The sequence below is a fragment of the Mchenga conophoros genome, linkage group LG4 (assembly GCF_057382185.1).
Source record: "Mchenga conophoros isolate Kocher_MC1m ecotype Shallow Benthic linkage group LG4, M_conophoros_male_GT1.1, whole genome shotgun sequence".
Classification (NCBI taxonomy): domain Eukaryota; kingdom Metazoa; phylum Chordata; class Actinopteri; order Cichliformes; family Cichlidae; genus Mchenga; species Mchenga conophoros.
Window position 1 is genome coordinate 22,140,181 of NC_140529.1, and position 18,721 is coordinate 22,158,901.

At 41.0% G+C, this 18,721-nt stretch overlaps 1 protein-coding gene across 11 annotated transcripts in view; it reads right to left on the bottom strand.

Moving 5' to 3' along the window:
* tnrc6c1 (trinucleotide repeat containing adaptor 6C1) overlaps positions 1 to 18,089 on the bottom strand; it is a 45,141-nt gene extending 27,052 nt beyond the window's left edge. For 9 of the 11 annotated variants that reach the window (XM_085271016.1, XM_085271007.1, XM_085271015.1 and 6 more), the window contains exons 1-3: positions 17,940 to 18,089; positions 9,478 to 9,579; positions 8,407 to 8,428 (exon numbers count right to left, since the gene is read on the bottom strand). In XM_085271016.1, the coding sequence (XP_085127142.1) occupies positions 8,407 to 8,428; positions 9,478 to 9,540 (85 nt within the window). In that variant the 5' untranslated portion in view covers positions 9,541 to 9,579; positions 17,940 to 18,089. Of the gene's footprint in view, positions 1 to 276; positions 351 to 8,406; positions 8,429 to 9,338; positions 9,580 to 17,939 lie in introns of those variants that run through there. The other 2 variants (XM_085271011.1, XM_085271012.1) reach the window with 2 other exon arrangements.
* Positions 18,090 to 18,721: the final 632 nt, after the last annotated feature.

The following is an 18,721-nucleotide window of genomic DNA, read 5'->3' on the forward strand; positions in this document are numbered from 1 at the left end:
AATAAATAAATAAAATCACTCGCTAGAGACCGTTTATATGACTTATATCTGACACATAACACATTTAAAGAAAACTAAAAGGAACTGCTGAATACTGCCCTCTTCCTCTATAAATTACTGTCAGTAATTCATTTTAAATGTTTTCTGTAAAGCTACTGTGGTTAAGCATTTCCTTCACTGACTCTTTTCAAAGCCCTGGATACTTTTGGAAGATTTCTATGAAGTTAAATTCAGAAAGGCTAAAGGAGCAGAAATCTATAAATGCACAAGATTTACTCAAGGCAGTGGTCAGTCCAAACAGATGGTTGTTCTTTGGAGAACCACAGGACTGTAATAACCTCGGGGTGGCACTATAAAAGAAAAAATGATGACTTTAGAGATGGCCAAGACACCCAACTCCCTCACAGCCTGTCATGGTGCCGGTTCACAGATTATATGTGTTGAAGAGGTCAAGTACCAGAAAATGGACTTAGACCTGCCTGCTACATTATTGTGGGCTATTGTCTCCATCAGGACGGTGCTGTAAAGAGCGCTGAGCACCATCAACATAAGCTGTTCATGGTTTGTGGCAGGTTATGGCCCCTGAAATGATCACCTCTCAGCGCTCTACAAAAGCCGTTAGTTATTAACTGCTTGCACGGCTGCTGAAGCAAAGTGCTCTTATCCAACTAGCTTTAGTTACCCTTAGCAACAGAGTGCGAGGCTCTCTCTGCTCTGACCAGCCATTTCTCATGGTCGAAGCCCTGCAGGGTTTCACATGAGCAGCGAAGCCTAAGAACTGCACATAATTTAAAAAACCTCCAATAACATTTATTCATGCATTCGTATTTTTATTTTTTTTCCAATTGAGGGACATTAGAAGTTGGGAACAAAACATTGGTATATCATCACTATAAAACTGGTGTGTTACAAAAGAAAATTAAACTCCAATAGTCACTCTCTTACTCCCCAGAGGAAAATATCTAGCCTCTCTGCAGCTTAAAAATGCATCATCATATCTACAATCTTGGTGTCAACTGTTGCATGCAGCTACCAGGCTAATGTGTACTTGAGACGTTTTATTGGGGATTCGTGAGAGCATCTACTATGTATTTAAAAAAAAAAAAAAAAAAAAAATGCAACCACTGTGAAGCCTCCAGTTTAGTTTTACGCTGTCACAATCTTCATTTCCAAGAGACAGAAGAGTGAAGGGCCAAGTTAAGGCTAGCAAGCTTAATCCATATGCTGGATGGGTGCAACGCATATATGATGCTCGCCAATTAGTGAGAAGTAACAGACTAACAAATTACCAGAATTTCACAAAACTGGAGTGCAAACTCACTGGATTGGTTGCATCTTATAGAGAGTCGTGTTACCCGTGAAATCATTTGATTAAAATGCTGCAAAAACCCCCAGCACTGCAAACATGGTCAAGAAGTGACTTGAACTACTGGTAAAGGGTCTAAGACTACAATCAACTACAGCTCCAGATATCATCACGCCTGTCAAAGAGGCGATTTGCTCTCATCTTTAAGCATTCACAAAACACAAATTAGTTAAAATATTTATTCCCATTATAGATTTTATAAAGGGAGAAATTATCTACAGTGACCAAAACTGTGTTTTTACCACATGCAGGTTTTAGTACTTTTGGGGTAAGTGAAGGTGTAAAGCTTAATAATGGGTGATGCATCCCTTGTTTGTTCATCACTACCTAATCACACCTCTCTAAAATGTATACACTGAAATAAGAGTTGTTGCTATAAAAAACACGGCTGCTATAACCGACAAGATCCACTTGTCAAACATCAGAGCCGTGAAGTCCAAAACACCCCCAGGATGCTAATTTACAGTCGCTGAATTTGGAAATAGGCGGTCGGAAGCCACCACTAAATCAAACATGTTGGTCAGCTTGGGGTCACGGAGCTGCTCCAGAATGAGATGGATCATGAGACACAAAGCGCACTGGATAATCTCCTCAGCACATTTTATTACATAATAAAATAAGCTGGTAAACTAGAATGCAAACAGGATGCAAAAAAAAAAAAAAAAAAAAAAAAAAAAAAAGTGCTTAAGAGCTACACATACTGTACAAGAGCAGACCCCCAAACACCAGCTGACTGGACATAATGTGCACTGAGCCACAATGGCATTTGAGCTCTTGCTGCGGGGGAAGGGGGGTCTTTAAAAACCACCAGCCAGAAGAAAAAGAAAATCTTTGTGCTGCAGCCTAACTGTATTATAAAGAGCGGGGCCTTGCGATTGGCTGACAAAATGAGTGTGTGCAAGGCAGCAGTGAATAACTTGCACACATGCGGCTAGTCCGGCATCACACACAAAAACAAAGAGTTATGTAATGCTGAGGCCCACACAGAGGGGAGAGGGCGAGATGGTGTCGTGGAAGCACACTCAGCCTTGTAAATACTCAGACATGTTCGCTCACACGTCACAAATGGCAACATTTTTCTGTGCACGTTTGTTTGTATGTGTGTGTGTGTGTGTGTGTGTGTGTGTGTGTGTGTGTGTGTGTGTCAGTCATAGTATGATCCAGTTTCACCCAAATCTGTCCGAGTATCTCCCTCTCCCTGCAGCTCAGCAATGTTGCGGGGGGGGGGGGGGGGGAGAGACGACACACGCTATAGTGTTGGAGCTCGCCTCTCATCAGATCTCTCTACATCTGCTTCATTTCCTCTTCATTCTTTATCCCTCCCCACCTTCCTGTGCTCCCCTCTCCCTTTCTCCTTCACTCCCAGTGATCTACCATTATCCTCTTGTCATTATTACTGTATTAAAGGCGGCAGATGGACACGATAATTCCTGCCCAATTCTACCCGCTGAGTTTAAGAGGTGATTTCCTCTTAAAAAAAACTGAAGACTGTTGTAGGTTATGCCACAATGTGCAATCGTAGTTATGAACATGAGCATTACACAGTTGGGACTCCATGATGTGACGTAGATTCTTCTGGAAGCTGAAGAGGGGGGAGAGCTGGCTGCCCTTTTAGCCAATCAGAGGGAAGAAACAAGGAGGGGACAGGGGAGGGAGGGAGGGAGGGAGGGAGAGCGAGCGAACGAGAGAATCGACATTCGGGAGGAAGGGAAGGAGGCAGGGAGCGAGGATAAGTGATGAAGAGTGTAGTGTGTGTAAGAAAGTCTCCACCCCCTCGTGCACTCCTCTGTTAGCTCGAGACTCACTGCCTGAAATCAACTTGGGTCCAAATCCGCTTACAACTGGATCACCATTTGCCGGTGCTGCTTTGGTTTCTTCAGATTGCATGAGCGACACAAGTCCTCCAAATTCAGTTATCCTGATAAACTGATGATTTAATGTAAAAATATCCTTTTATTCTCAATTAAAATTCAGAGACTGATCAAGGCAGGGCTTAATAAATGTTTCTGGCAGGTGTGGTGTACAGTGCTTGTATCTCAGGCAGTACTTAGCAGCGAAACAGTGAAATAGAGTAAGAAGAGACGAGACCGACTCCTGCTGACAGCCTGTTTGCAATAACAGAGTCCTCAGCTGTGCCACTGCACAGGAGAATTCCCACTTCATCAAAGATGCACATCAAGCCTTGGGGCTGTGTGTGCTTCATGCAGAGGAAGCCATCCCATTTTCTATTTTAAAAGGGGTCTTAATTTCCTCAGAAACAATGATAGTATGCTTGCCTGGCTGTTTAAGAGCTAGAGGTTGTGGGCTGCCTGGTTAGGATTGTCTGGGGATATATTAAAAGAGTTGGAAGAAGGTGGAGGAGAAAGAGAGTGAAAAGCATTGGGAATCTCTCTGAGTGGAAGGAAAAAAAAAAAAAGGTCTGTGACCTTGCAGACAAAGGATACTTCTGTGCAGGTGCTTGGATAGCAATGTGCAGAAGAACTGAAGACTAGCGAATGCAAGTACTCATCACAAGGTAAGTTAGTTTTAAAACTGTCCTAACAACAATACGTGATGAATGAATGTTTTCAAATGATGTTCCTCTGAGTCGCAAACCAATTTTCAAAAACATAATTAATATATTAACAGTACTGTGCAGCCTGTACAATATTTACAAGTATATATTAAATACTATCAGTATTCTCCTCCCCTATATGTACAATAATAGCATGCTAATAATCATTCTCACTGCTCTGTTCCTTCATTGAAGTGGTTCGTCTCGCTCTTGGACAGAGTACATACTGAAATGCAAGCCTTCTATAACTGAGCCTTTAATCCCACAAGTTAGGCCATGAATGGAGCTTTATAAACTAGCTAAAGAAAATCTCGCTGCTGTAAACAGGATTGCTGTTTGCTTATTGTCCAGTATGTTACATGTGTTCAATCTAACAGCCAGGCCTTCTTGTGACTAAGAGTGAAATCCTGTTTGATGCCTTTGCATCATTTGCCTCCAAACTGTCACAGCACACCACTTTAACGGAACTGAAATAGAAGAAAACACACATGCTGCCTATTTCTAGAAAAAAGTAGCAGAAAGAGTGAATCGTGAGGGAGGAACGGCGGCATGTCTTTGAGGCTCTCCGTCTCATTTTTCCTGTGGGCTTTAAAATGTGAGCAGCGAGCCTCACAAGAGAGAAGATTAAAGGGTTTAATTAGAAGTGAATAAATACGACACTGTAGTTAAGAGGGAAACCCGTCACTGCATTACATTCCACACAGAGAAAAATGCTGTTTAAAAAAAAAAAAAAAAATATATATATATATATATATATATATATATATATATATATATATATATAAATAAAATAATAAGATTTTTAAAAAATATTTAATATCTGACAGCACAGTGCAGAGAACGCAAGGTTGTGATGGTCAAAGCGTTAATCAAACGGTAACTATGGGTCTGAATATATAATCTCAGGATCGACATTCACTTCCAGCTCTTAAGTGTTTCTCTCCAGACCTACTCTCCACCTGCAGAAGAGCTCCACAGGTTGAAGTAGGGGGGATCTCAGAAGACAAAACAGCTCTTGTGCCAGCAGCTGCAGGCAGCCCAGATTCCAGCGTGTTATGATTTACAGGAACCGAAGTGTGAAAGACAGTGGAACGTCCTGTCCTCCTGACCTGGGCAGCCCCTGCTGAGCCCGAAAAATGGTTCAGTCTCACATAACAGCGTCAAACTGAAACTGCAACAAAGAAATGCCACTTGGCACTTATGTTACAAGTATCTGTTTCGCCACATTCAGGGGCTGAAAATGCTTAATTTGTCAAACACATTCTAGACATTTTTGTTTGCCACAGACTTGACCTTTGCAACTTCTCCAATAAAGCTTCCTTTCAGATTGCAGCTCACTAACCAACCAGTCCACATCCACTTTTTGACAGGCTAAACTCAGCGTGTGGGTATATTTCAAGAAAAGACACACACATACACAAAAAAGATCACGCGTGAATTATATAGCACACAAGTGTTTTATCAAAGACCCTTTCACATCTGAGTGTTGCTAATTAAATTGTACCGTAATGTCAAAACCCAAGCCCATCTGTCAGTTGTCATAAATATAATGGCTCAAGTGACAATATGCAATGACAACAGGCTCATATGCACAATTTATGGTGTAAATACAGCTGAACACAGCTGTTACTTGTGTTGTTCCTTAAAGTGCAGCTTATCATTACCAGTACTGCATTAATTTAAGCTGTCCTGCTCGGGATAAGACATGCAGTGGTATAAATTTCCCCCCTGATCGCACCACAATTTATGGCTCTCTAGCACAAAGCGCTGGGCGTAATTAAGCGAATGTGAAACGGCAAATTAATCTGTTATGAAATTACTGCCACGACACTACTTTGTAATAATGTTATCTTTTATTGCACTATGTAAATGTGCGCCTTGATGTGCATGCATGTTGTCCCCAGTCTCTGATAGGGACAAAAATGCACAGCATGGATAGGCACACAATAGCTCATTAACCCCTAGAAATGAACTCTAGAGTAGCTTGTTGATGGTGGATGTGCACAATGCTTATTACTAATAGACTCATCTATTATTTTTCTTTTTAGGGTGCGTCGCTGACACCATGAGTGCGGCCCAGCACACACTGTGATAAAGGTCTCTGTGATACTCACATCACAGCGTTGCTGCCATGCTTCATGGCTTCCCCACACCATTAAAGCTGTTTGAGCATCTTTAGTTTAAAAAAAAAAAAAAAAAAGCCACATGCCAGTAGATACATCCTACACATGTTACACGTGTATGTTTTAGGCTGGTTTCCTGGGGTTATGCAAAATTAATCAATCATACAGTAGGACTTTAAATACTGTAAAATAGAGCGATAGATATAGAGACAGACAAATATAGATCTCTCTCTCATATCTCTTTTCTCTATATATCTATGTGATGCCTTCTTGAAAGTATAAAAATAGTGATTTCTGTGACTGATATTAGATACTGAAATGGTGTGGATATGCTAAAATACCTGGCATCGTAAATGCTCACATTTGGTTCTCATTTTTCAAAATCATAGAATTTGCCTACAAGTGGACAGACCAGCTTTTCAAGCAGTCTCAGCCCAGATATTTTATTGTGTTTGGTCATCTGACAGCTTATACTCCAACCCCAAATGTCCAAACAGGCAATCACACTAGATTGTTTTAACTGAACCTATTGTATCTGGAGGTAAATGTGATACGTTTAGTTAACAAATATTACAGCACTTTCAAGGATGCTGAAGCAAAGGAGTCTGTAGTAGCTGTGATATAAAACCATATGCGTAACGGTGGATTTGCACAGACACAGAGCATATATATGCTGTTTGTGTTTGCAGGTCACATTAGGAGACTGTAAGAGTGAGAGCGTGTGTGTCATAAAAATGAGCCAGTAGAAATATCCTACAAAGGGGCCCCTCAGCTGTGCCGGCAAACAGGAAACGGGAGTGCATTCTCACAGTTTCACATAGCTCTGCCCATTTTTGTGTGTTCTCAAACACTGTTTTCCTGCACTCTCCCAAATCAACCAGAGGCACCAGCCACCTCTCTACATTTCACACAAATAAAAACCACAACAATTTCTTCCATCTCTGTTCCTTACAGCCCACCTTTTTCTCTCCTTCCTCCTTCTCTGGTCCCAGGGCGGGCCTCAGTGCTAGACCAGACAGGAGGTGGTGTAGTGTTACTATGGCGCTTGGGGTCTTCCTGGAAATCTCCTGTGTATGAATGCCTGTTTATTCAGCCTCCGCACTAGCCCTGCTCTCCTAATTAGCTCCCACTGTACCTTACACTAGTATCAGACACAATCTGCCTCTTTTAGTTGATTAGTCAATTAAGATTCATGGTGTCTTTCAGAAAAAAAGACAACTGTTTCAGCCCCTTTTCACAATCTTTTCCAGTCATTAATAGATAATAACTGCAGTGCCTCGTTAACTGCCACAGTAATATTGAGGTAAAGACAATCTATAATCTGTGTGATCTTCTTCAGAAATGATCAACATGAGCACAGTGCAACAGAAAAATATGTAAAAGGTGCTAAAAAGTCAAGTGTGATAATAGAAAAGCCTGTTATAAATGGTGAATTTTAGATCTGGTACTTAATAGGGGTTAAGATAAAGAGTTGAAGTGTCAAATAAATACTATGAAAAGAAACGGCATGTTATATGTGCTAACACTCACTAATAACTATTCTCTTTCTACCCTTCAGGCCATCCTGTCAGCATCTTTGAGCAGTTCTAATCAGATTTCCCGCTGCCTATCCCTCATGACACATTAAGTCCCTCTCCCATCTGCTTGCTCATGCCGACATGAAGATCTGCTTCCAGGCTAACTGACTGTCCACCACATCCTACCTGCTTCCCTCTGATTGTTAAAACCACTGGCTTGGGGAGACAGTGAAGAGAGTGGGTCTGTAGCTGCCACAAAGCAGGAGTTAAAACCTGCAAGCTAAGTGCAGTCTTCACTACAAAACTACATTTCTAGGCATTTTTATTCAGATGGTTTATTTGTTGGTTTTTTTTTCTCCTTCAGATTTTCTTCCTCTCCTCTACCCTCTGAGGTAAGCCTGAGGACCCCTATGTGGAGGCTTTGAGAGGAGATGGACCATTCTTATGCTTCTTATTAGGTTGTAGGTAGTAGGCTCAGGTAGTACAGCAGAGCTGGTGGCCAGTAATGTTTTCAGTTGCAATATATTTTTCAACTTTAAAAGCAAATCCTTCATAATCAACAGCATAGCAATGAGCTGAGAATCAACTGACGCCTAGTGGCAAAAAGGTAGAACTGCATATACTGTGTGGTTCCCCTTCTGACAACAATGTAACACCCTCACACAGTCAGTGTCCTTCCTGCTATCACAAGATATCACACAGACTCGCAGCAAAGGTCTACACTGACAACTCCAGTATTAAAACATGCATAACAGACGCTCCTTTTATTCTGTGGTAAAGAAATCAAATGAGTCTTTCTTTGATGTTGTGCATCAATTGTACAAAAAACAAGCAGCAACAACTCACCTTTGGTAATCTGCTCTGTGGCCTGAAAAAACAAACAAACAAGTTAACAACAGATCAAACTTAAAATGATAAGATAAACATGTAATGCATTCCATGTAAGATCCAGAAAACAGTATGCAGTTTTGCATGAAATAATTTTTAACATTTTTGCTCATGATCCACGCAACAGTAATGAAGCAAACTAGTCAGGGCAATGCTAAGGGACAGGTAGTGCTCGTGTATTTAAACACTAAATTGATTAACGCTCGACACATTTAAGAGCTCCAAACAAGATTTAGTTTGCCGTGGTTTGACTGCTGGCACTCGCCTCATTGCAAGACGGTGGAGTTAAGTCCATCTGACAGATGAGGACCTGATTATTGCTGTGTTATTTAATTGAATAGTGTAAACTGTATTATTTATTAAGTTAATGAGGGAAAACTAGCCTGTAGCTTGTACTTTTTCCAGCACTAGCAAAAAAAAAAAAAAAAAAAAAAAAAAAAAAAAAAAAAGCTTAAGCACAAGCACAACAGATCACTAGAAGAGGACTTAAGGTTAGGGGATATGAATATATAAATGTGCTGACATAGGAGCTCTATACACCGAAAACACTTATAATGTAGAGCTGTGCCTGGCCTTGTACTACATAGCATACTAGCATCTAAAATACTACAAATGCCAACAAGCTTGTTCTTTTCACCATAGAATAATCTGTAATTATTTATGATTGCTTTAGTCTATAAAATGTAGACATTTTATCCTAAAATTATAATTAGAACTAACAAAAAATATTTTCTGTGTAACCAAAACAAGCAGCACAACAGGTCAAATGTTGCTTGAGCCCTCGTAATGGAGACTACAGACAAAGAGGAGTCCCTGCATTAAACACAAAGTTAACTGGAAACTGGTTAAAAATAAAACATTAATAATTATAAAATCACTCCAATCCCTACCCAAAATCCAGCTGACTGCCAGTAACTGCTGCAATTAGCTGGAGTTTACAGTATCTTATCATATGATAAAGAACAGGAAGGAACAATTACAGCAACATGATAAAAGCATGTGGGTTTCAAAAACACTCTGCAAGCCTACCTTTTTTTGAGCAGCCTCTTTCTTTTTCTTCTCGTCTTGTTTTTTCTTTTTCTTATCTTCCATCAAATGGTTCTCTTCTTGTATTTTTGCTTCTTTTCACAGCTTAAATAAAAAGAGAGATGGAGAGAGATGGACAAGGTTTTACCCCAAGAACCAGTCAAAGAGAGGAGTACTTTGGCTCAGCAGAGTGAACACAGATGAAAGTGATTTCTTGACATTTTCTTTTCAGCTGAATGGTTCATTTTATCGGTCTTCAAACTGAAATCAGTGTGTCAGTAGCTGCGTTTGTAACACGTGACGATATGTGGACTAGTAACACACTGAAATCACTGTCAGCTGAGGTGAATAGTTTTGATTATCGTCAACTCCAAAATCCAAATTCAATCAACATCTGTTCAGGATCTTCCAGAACAACCCCAAACCAATCAGGGTTAACTGCAACCCACAGCACTCAAAATGATCCACTGCCAAAGTTCTAATAGTACCTACTCAGCCCAACCTGGTTTCAGTTGTTTCCTAATACAATTGTGAATGGGGTCATTACAGCAATGTGGCTGAAAGATGTGACGTCATTTGGATAGAAAAACAAAACAAAACAAAAAACCACAAAATAAATAAATAAATAAATAAATATGGTGGATGTCAAGGTTATAGTATACCTGCTTCTCAGTTTATGGCTTTTTCTCAGACTCTGGGACATTTCTCATATACTCGGGTTTGAAAAACTGAAGTTTTGATTTTCATGAAGCCACTCTCATGACTCATTGAGTGACGCCACTAACTAGCCAATTGGTGGCGTGCAGTCTGTTAACGTCACAGAACCCCAGCTGAGTAGGTACTAAACAACCACCTGGTACCAAGTACTCCAACCTAATGTAAAAACCCTAAAAACCAAAAGTCTTGACATTTAGCTTCAGCTGACTAAATGTCATAAGATTATGACAGAATAAATCTAAAGTTCATTCACTTGACTTAAGAGTAAAAGTTTGTTGTGATTTTATAGGTAAGAGTTACTCGGCACGTTTACAGATTGATATCAAGAGAAATAAAACAAAAGCAAAATGTGTCCATATGTCCACTCTTCTCTTCTTTCTCGCAGTTTTATGAGAAAGAGCATGGGAGCTGGCTGCCACCCTGTTTATTGGGATAGATCAAATTTCCTTTCTAATCTTACTGCACAAAAAGATTGAAAGTGATCCAATCAGAAGCAAACTCATCCCGCCTTTCTAAACAATTTAATTTGTTAATTTGTAACTCTGATTTGATCTAGTCTCTCCAGAACACTTCCATCTTGTTTTTATTCATCACTGTTTTTGTACTCATGCATTCATTTTTATTTAGTCATCGTCTTGCTTCTGTTAAGAGAAAGAAAGAAGAAAAAAAAAAAAAAAAAAAAAGGCTGACAAAAACTATCACAGAAATTATTGGTCAATGAAATTAAGACTGGACCCATGTCCATGGCACTTGTTTTGGTGGTAAACATGAGGCAGGTGCTTGTGAGTGACTCGTCCACAATCCACAGACGTAAGACTGTGAGTTTATTTCACATTCCACTTTTAAGCAGCATATTTCTTTAAGTGTGCAAAGATGTGTGCATACGTTTTTCAGTTGTCTTTAGGTTTTTTTCTGGAAGCTATTAGGAAGGCATTGTGGGTTTAGCATGTTGGTGCTCTTAAGTTGAGCCTGCCGCTCTTTAGTCTACACACACTCTACAAGACCAACAGATTCTAACACAAATAATGTGTTCGCACTACATCGAAACAAAAATCTCAAAACCTCGGGTTGTACCCTGCACTTTTAGTTTACGGTCTTGAGGATTTAAATGTCGACAACTCAAGCTGAAAACCATCTGCCAATGGCCTATTGTTTCACACTAGTTCGGTGGCCTTTTCAAAGCATGAGTGAAACAGGATGGAAATGTGCACTGATTTCATTTCAACCTTCCTGATTCCTTAGGTCCCCAGCAACACACCCGGCAAGTGTCAAGATCATCAGATAAACGGCTGGTATGAAAAAGCAAAGATGACACTGACACACAGACATACACACAGAGATTCCTTCATTTCTTATGAGCTACAAAAGCATCCAGCATCTATATCCAGCCTACACTAAGAAATGAATAAATAAATTACAGCTAGAAACAGTGTTTTAAAAGAAGGACATAGTAAAAATGAATTGGCCTGGGAAAAAAAAAAAAAAAATCATATATACATTTGAAAGTCAAGTTGCTTGAACCACAAATGTGAAACTGCACATAAAACCTTCAGCTTTTTTTCCCCCTGCCAAGCCTAAGCTGCTGCAGGCGACAGCGATATGAGCCACTGCCTGGCAACAAGCGCTCCGGAAGGCCCGAGGTGAGCAGTCAGGTGGAGATAGAATGCGCCCTGAAGTGCTGACAGCGCTGACATTAGTCTGGTTGTAGAAGTTCAACAATAGGACTTCAAAAAAAAAAAAAAAAAAAAAAGAAAGAACAGAAAAAAGAAAGAACAGAAAAAAGAAAGATGAGCTTGGGCAAGTAACACATAAGTTTCCAATTAAGCAGCTAAGTGAGGATTTTAAAGCATGTCTTTAAACCATGGGTTCAAGAGTACTTCGTAACTATATAAATGACTTGCTTATTGCCTTTACTGAATGTTTTTTTCCCTTAAACTATGTCAAAAAAAAAAAAGTACCAAAACAACCACAGTGCCGGAGATTATACCTAGGTATGTAATTGTGAAACACAGGTTTTCTGAGCTCTCTTTCAAATATTGTTTGACAACAAAACTTTCTTCCCTTTCATAACAGAGAGAAGAGAACTGCTGTCTCATCTCACTTCAGAGATCTGCATTATTTTTTTTTTAAACCACAACAGCCACAAGTGAAATAGAAGGAGCTGCTGTGAACATTTTTTATATTTAAAGAGAGAAAAAAAGACAGTACATTTGTCTTGTCAACAGCAGCCTTCAAAAACATCCTGCGATTAGGTAACGGCACACTTTAATGAGCTAAACCTCAATATCATGCAATTTTTATAAACTCAATTGCCAACAACTTCAATAATATCGCTCAATCAGTTCAACACATGCCCTTAGCTGACTCTGATGCAGGCAGGCTGTGTCCAAAGAGCAGCAACAAGAAGGCCCCGTATTATAAACTGTAGCTCAGATTGTGAGCCTGACCAAACCATGCAAACACAGAGCTCCCATAAACTTGGCTATTAATTCATAACTGTAATCACGTAATCTCTAACTGGCTGATACGGAACCTGCTGAGTACAGCTGCCGAGCTAAATTTAGCAGGTGCTGCTTGTTTCAAAGGCATCAGTGGGACTTGTGTCACGTAGGATCATGGGAGAAGGGAGATGCTCCAGTTAATGTGAGCTGGTGTCAGCCACCAACCCACATGAGGAGCAGAGCGAAGCGTCAAAATAAAGTAAGAAAGAAACATTTGGTCCCTAAGCAGGATGAAGGATGTCTCCCTCAATGAGAGCTGTCGCTTAGCATCTTGGGCTACGTCCACACTAATAGTTTTCTCTCCGTTTTGGCCTCCCGTCCACACTGAGACGGCGTTTTCCCCGAAGGAAAATGCAGCATTTTCGACTTGTGCGTCGCAGTTTGGACAGCAAAAACTGAGACTTTCTAAAACGATGATACGTGTTAGTCATATGGTGCAGTCATGTGACCAATTAAACTAAGATAGCAGAGGGCATTATACAGCAGTTGTTTTGTTTTGTTTGCTCTCAATTTTGACAGCCCTATTAAAGAGGAATATCAGTTTGTACATGCTTCAGATAGCTATGATGCAAAATTCAGAGTTGATTCTCACTATAGGTGTGAATGTGAACATGAATGGTTGTCTCTGGGTGTCAGCTCTGTGACCGACCTGTAACTGGTCTAGGGTGACCTGCGACTTTAATGTGCGCTAAATAATATTTGTATTTGATTTAGGGCTGCACGATTTTGCATAAAATGAGAATCACGATTTTTTGGCTTAGAATTGAGATCACGATTCTCTCACGATTTTCTTTTCCAGTATAAATATTTATTGCACTTATTAACTGCACATCAACTTCGCAACAGTTGAGACTGAACATAAAAACAATAAATGTCTCACGTTTTGTTGTTGCTGCAAAATGTTGTACTGCTTGAAATTCCGTCTCCACCGTTGCTCGACGCTGCGTGTATAGAGCAGGTAGTGCAACAATAGAAAAATAGTTGCGGGACGGCACTGTGTAGCGTTTGTCTAGGGTGTTGATCATTTTCCTAAATCCCTTGTTTTGCACAGTGTTGATGGGAGCCATATCTTTGGTCAGGTGATAAGTAATAGCCTCCGTAATTTCTTTGTGCCTGCGGGAGTTCGACGGGTATAGGGAAGCGCTGTATAAGGTTCCCGTTATTGATGTTTGGGTGGTTGACCGGGACGGATTTTCTCCTGTCACTTTCTCGTCATCCCTGACGTGTTCTCCGTTGTTTTTTCCCTGCTAATTTTAGCATCACACGGCACAGCTTCTGTATCACGTGGTATAAGGCTCCGCCCTTGTCATTTGTTGAGCAGGAAGGGTGAGCGCTTGTTTTCATGCAGATTACGTCCCGGATCAAAATGCGGTACAATCACCGTCGTCCTTTTTTTTTTTTTTTTTTTTTTTAATCGTTGTCATTTGGAAATGAGATCGCACATAAGTATGAATCGAGATCACGATTTTCTAACGATTAATCGTGCAGCCCTAATTTAATTCACTGCTGAATTTGTAAGTTTGCTCACTTACAAAGATATGAATGGTCTGTAATTTTGAAAACATATCCTCCAAGGGTTACAAAGTGGTAAGATGTTTCCTGTAGTTGGTCACCATGTTTGCACATATCTCCAGGGGGATTTTGAACCACTCCTCTTTATTGTAACTCCTCAAGTCCTTTATCTTTCTTGATTTTGCTAATGTTACTATGACCAAACAACTCTTTCTCCTCATCTCTGCAAGTACATAAATTCTTTGTGTAGATGTATGCACTTTGACTACGAGAGCTATCTGGAGATCCGGGGATGAAATATGGAGCATCTTGAAAACTTCTCTCTCTCTAATCTATTTCCATGCTGCAGCAGCTGATCCTGAACAAATTGGGAACTGCCTCAAATCTTTGAAACTTGATTTTCTTTACATTTTTTTTTACCCCACTTACTTTCAAGATCTTTAAAAAAAAAAAAAAAGAAAGAAAGAAAGAAAGAAGAAAAAAAAAAAAAAAAAAAAAATCACAGGTATCCACAAACTTATTCCCCATGATGACCCCTGAACCTGGTAAATCAATAACAAAAACAACAGCAATATTAAGCAATGAGATCAACAGATCCTAGAAGCCAATTCAGGTTGCACTTGTCACTGCTTAAAGAGACTGCAATCACTCACCTAATCTGAAACAGCTGATCCTAATTTTAGGGATTTGAAGGTGTGAAACTAGTCTGTGTATACCAACTTATTTCAGTGTGACTTGTCAAATATTTCTTCATTACTGTTCATTTGAATGAAGAAAATGAAGTGATTTTAAGTCTCTGTTAGTGTATAGCACCTTTCTTAATAGGCACTGATTCAATGAAGATCTGGATCAAATAAATCACAAAAAAAGCAGTCTTAATGGGATGTACTTTTAACAAATGTGCAACACGAATATGCTATGAATCTGTAGTGGCAAAGCACTGCTCATGATAAGGACACCGTTCAATAAGCTCAGCTCTGTTGTGGAATTACACCCTCCTGTCAGAACAACAGGATTAGAGCTTGGTGTCCCTCTTAAAACCAGACACACACTCAGACACAAAAAAGGCAACACACACTGCACATAGACCAAGGGCAGTCTAACAAAAGCAGGTGTAAAACTGGTTGAAAATGTGGAGTGGAGATGGAGAGGAAACTCAATAGATGAACTGTCAAAACTGCACACGCTGCTGCCGTGGATGTGTAAATGCCTCACTGCCCCTCACTGTACCACTAAAGAGGAGGGGGGTGCTACAAACGATGAGGCTGGCTTGTGCGTTGTGTGTGAGAGTTGGGGGAAGGGGTGCTAGACGGCAGTCACTGGGCACAGAGCCAGGAATGCCATCGCTGCAAGCCAAACAAGAGAACGGCGAGCACTCGGGAGAAGGCTTGCTAACAACCGCAGCAGCAGCCGCAGCAGCAGCAGCCACAGCTATGGCAGCGCGTGTAGCGCCCTCTGCTCGCCTGCACGCCGGGCGACGCAGCTTTTCAAGCCTGCTGATCAGTCACCGCACTCAGCAGGTTTTCAAATGCAAAAACCTCAAGCGCATTGGAAAGAAAAGAGAGAAAGAAAAGGAGCAACTTTTTGTCAGTAATGCGCTCAGATTGTGTGAAGGTTTAAAATCTGCTGGGTAAGCACTTACAACGTCTTTGTGCTCTGCAAAGAGGATTGCACTCTGTAAACTACTTGAAGCTATTCTCAGTGTAGCCATGTTAATGCTTTCTGACCCGGACTAATGACGGGGGAAAAGAGAAACTTGTGCTGCACTCCTGGTGCTATGTAGAGGCCCTAAAATAACTTGTATGGACAAACTCCAAAAGCACACAGTGTCAGCTGCTCCAAAAGTAAAGGGAACACGTTCACAGGGTTAGGGTGCATGTTGACAATTTCTTTTCTTTTTTTCCCCCCAACAGATCAAAGAAAATCCTCAACAAATGCTTAATTAAAATGCAATCATGCAGCTCTGTCACAGTTTTTTCACATTGTTTCAGATTTTTATTTCTGAAAGGGGCAATTAGGAAAACACTTTCATGCAGTATTTGTCCAGAAAACAAAACAAAACAGCTACTACTTCAAAAGAAAAAAAAGAAAAAAAAAAGAACAAATGAACGAAATAGAATAAGAGGTTGTTTCTTACTGAAAATGATAGAAATAACAGAACCAAGATATGATAATAATTTCCTCTGGGATACATTTCTTAAGAAATTCTTGAACTCAAGCAAACCAAATATGTGGGGGGCTTTTTGTTTGTTTTTTTAAAGGGGAGATAAAATTACTCAAAAACATCTTGCAAGACAAAAGTAGAGTTTTGTGTGTGAAATCAATTAACTGCCTTCATAAGAAATCAAGCTCATCATTTCCACTGAAGACTCCAAGCGAGCATCTGATCGCTGACACAGAAAACAAGCCGCCAAACCAAATGACATAATCTGGCAAAAGCAACCCCTCATCCCTCCAGTCCAGCTCTAAGCAAAATAACCCGTGAAGACTTCTGAACTGAAAGTGAGGCTGTGACCTAAGCTGTATAGTAATCACAGCATTTAGTAGTCTGTTTTTGTTATCAAGCCCCCCTTTGGCGCCTCTCTGTGAATACACACTGCCTCTTTCAGGAGGACTGGGTGCTGACCGGGGGCCCCAAACCTGGCAGGGACAGAAAAGACCTCCAGCCCGTTTCTCTTAACCCTTTGCCAGGTCCAAACACACACACACAAATTAAGGACTCCAACGCATTAGTAAAACAAGCGGACCTCAAAGCTTGCATCAATCTGCCCTCTACATGCATCGGGGTACTGGTATCCCCAGCATCAGCCGCACACACTGTCTTCTAATGGAGAGTGTGTGTGTCCCTACAGGATGTCAAGCTGCAGGAAAAAGCCAGGTACAGATAACTGGTGCATCTTAAGGGTTACACTGGTCTCTGATGGGAAACAAAGAACTGAGAAGAGATTTCCAACACATATACTGTATAAATTATTGAGCAGTCTGGGAGCAATTTCAACCACAGCGCCGGGGTTATAATCAAAGCATTGAAAGGGGGAGAGTTTTTGCATCTAAAAGTAGGCAGAAAGTGAGGACCAGCAGTTACCAACTATTTAAAAAAAAAAGCCGAGCGGATGAGGATGCATGAGGTGCAAGCAGCAGTCCTAGTAAATGAAACAGAGAGCGGCCGTACGAGGGCATGAGTACAATAGGTAAAACCCTGGTGGCTAATGCGTTTAAACCCAGTCAGGTGATGCAAGCTAGATCCAGCCACCTCTCTGTGCAGCACCGAGGATATTTCGGCTTTAATGCTCGTGTCAACTCTCTTGCACGGCAGCGCAACAACAAGCGTCCCACCAATGTCTGCCAAGCTGCTACACATACGACAACTCGACAACACAGGGCGCCCTTGAATCACCGCAGCTGTGCAGCCACGGTGTTTTAATGACGAGCTAGCTCAAGTTAGGAACATACTATGAAGAAAACCTCCGTGCTAACCTCAGCGACCGCGCTAGAAGTTAAAATAAGCTCCAGTGTGCACTCGACAAATGCGATATATACAAAAAGGGGGGGTTAAGCAGCACTCACGAAGAAGACAGCACTGATGTCAAAGTGGGCTGAGCTGAAAATATTTTGATTCCCAGCTGCCATGTTTGCTATCGAAACTCGCCACATTTCCCCCCCAACAAGAAACAAAAACGCGACAAGGCACATCTCCGTCGCGGTAAACCTCACGGACTCGGTGATAAATCCTACCGTGAAGCGTTCAGTCGGTTCTCAGCAGCGGCGGAGCCTCTGCAGCCATTTTGTAGTAACTGACCGGAGCAGGAGCTCGAGACGGTTGAATCGGTGGTAACGGGGAAGGGGGGCGGAGCTCCACCTTGCCATGTGATCTTCAACAACAAAACAAACTGGTCCCACTTCACATCACTCCGCCCAGGCGTTTCCATGACAACTGCAGCTCCTCCATCACTCCCCTCTCTGTGCTGCTCGCTTCAGCTCGCAGCCGTGCGTGGACTCGCCTCCCTTCACCTCCCCCACCTCTCCCACCTCCCCTTTTCCTCACGGTATACGGTGTAGATTCAACGAAGAAAGTACGCACATATAAAAGTCAGTAAGCTCCGTGTAAAACGTGAACTGTTGGGGGGGGGGATAATAAGAAACATAACAGCGTTTCAGCAGCGCTGGCACCTGCGCTGTGTTTTAACGCCAACAGAGGGCACAGTTTGTTTTACAACGCAGATAGCCTCGTCATAGTCATAATATACATTCGCACTATGAAGCGGTGAGAGTTTTATTTATTTATATATTTTAATCTTTCTGCTGTTAAAACCAGTTCAGCAGGGAAACGTAACAGAACATGCAGTACAAATGATATAGGAATGGATGTGTCCAGTTTAAGCAACCAAAGAGAGAAACACTGTGCATCACAGCATTTATCTGAGAGCTTTAAGATTTAAGCTTGTAATAGGTTTGTGAAAATGTGCAAAATCTCTTTATGAATTATGTTTTTTTATGTGCATTTCAGGTTTGTTTTT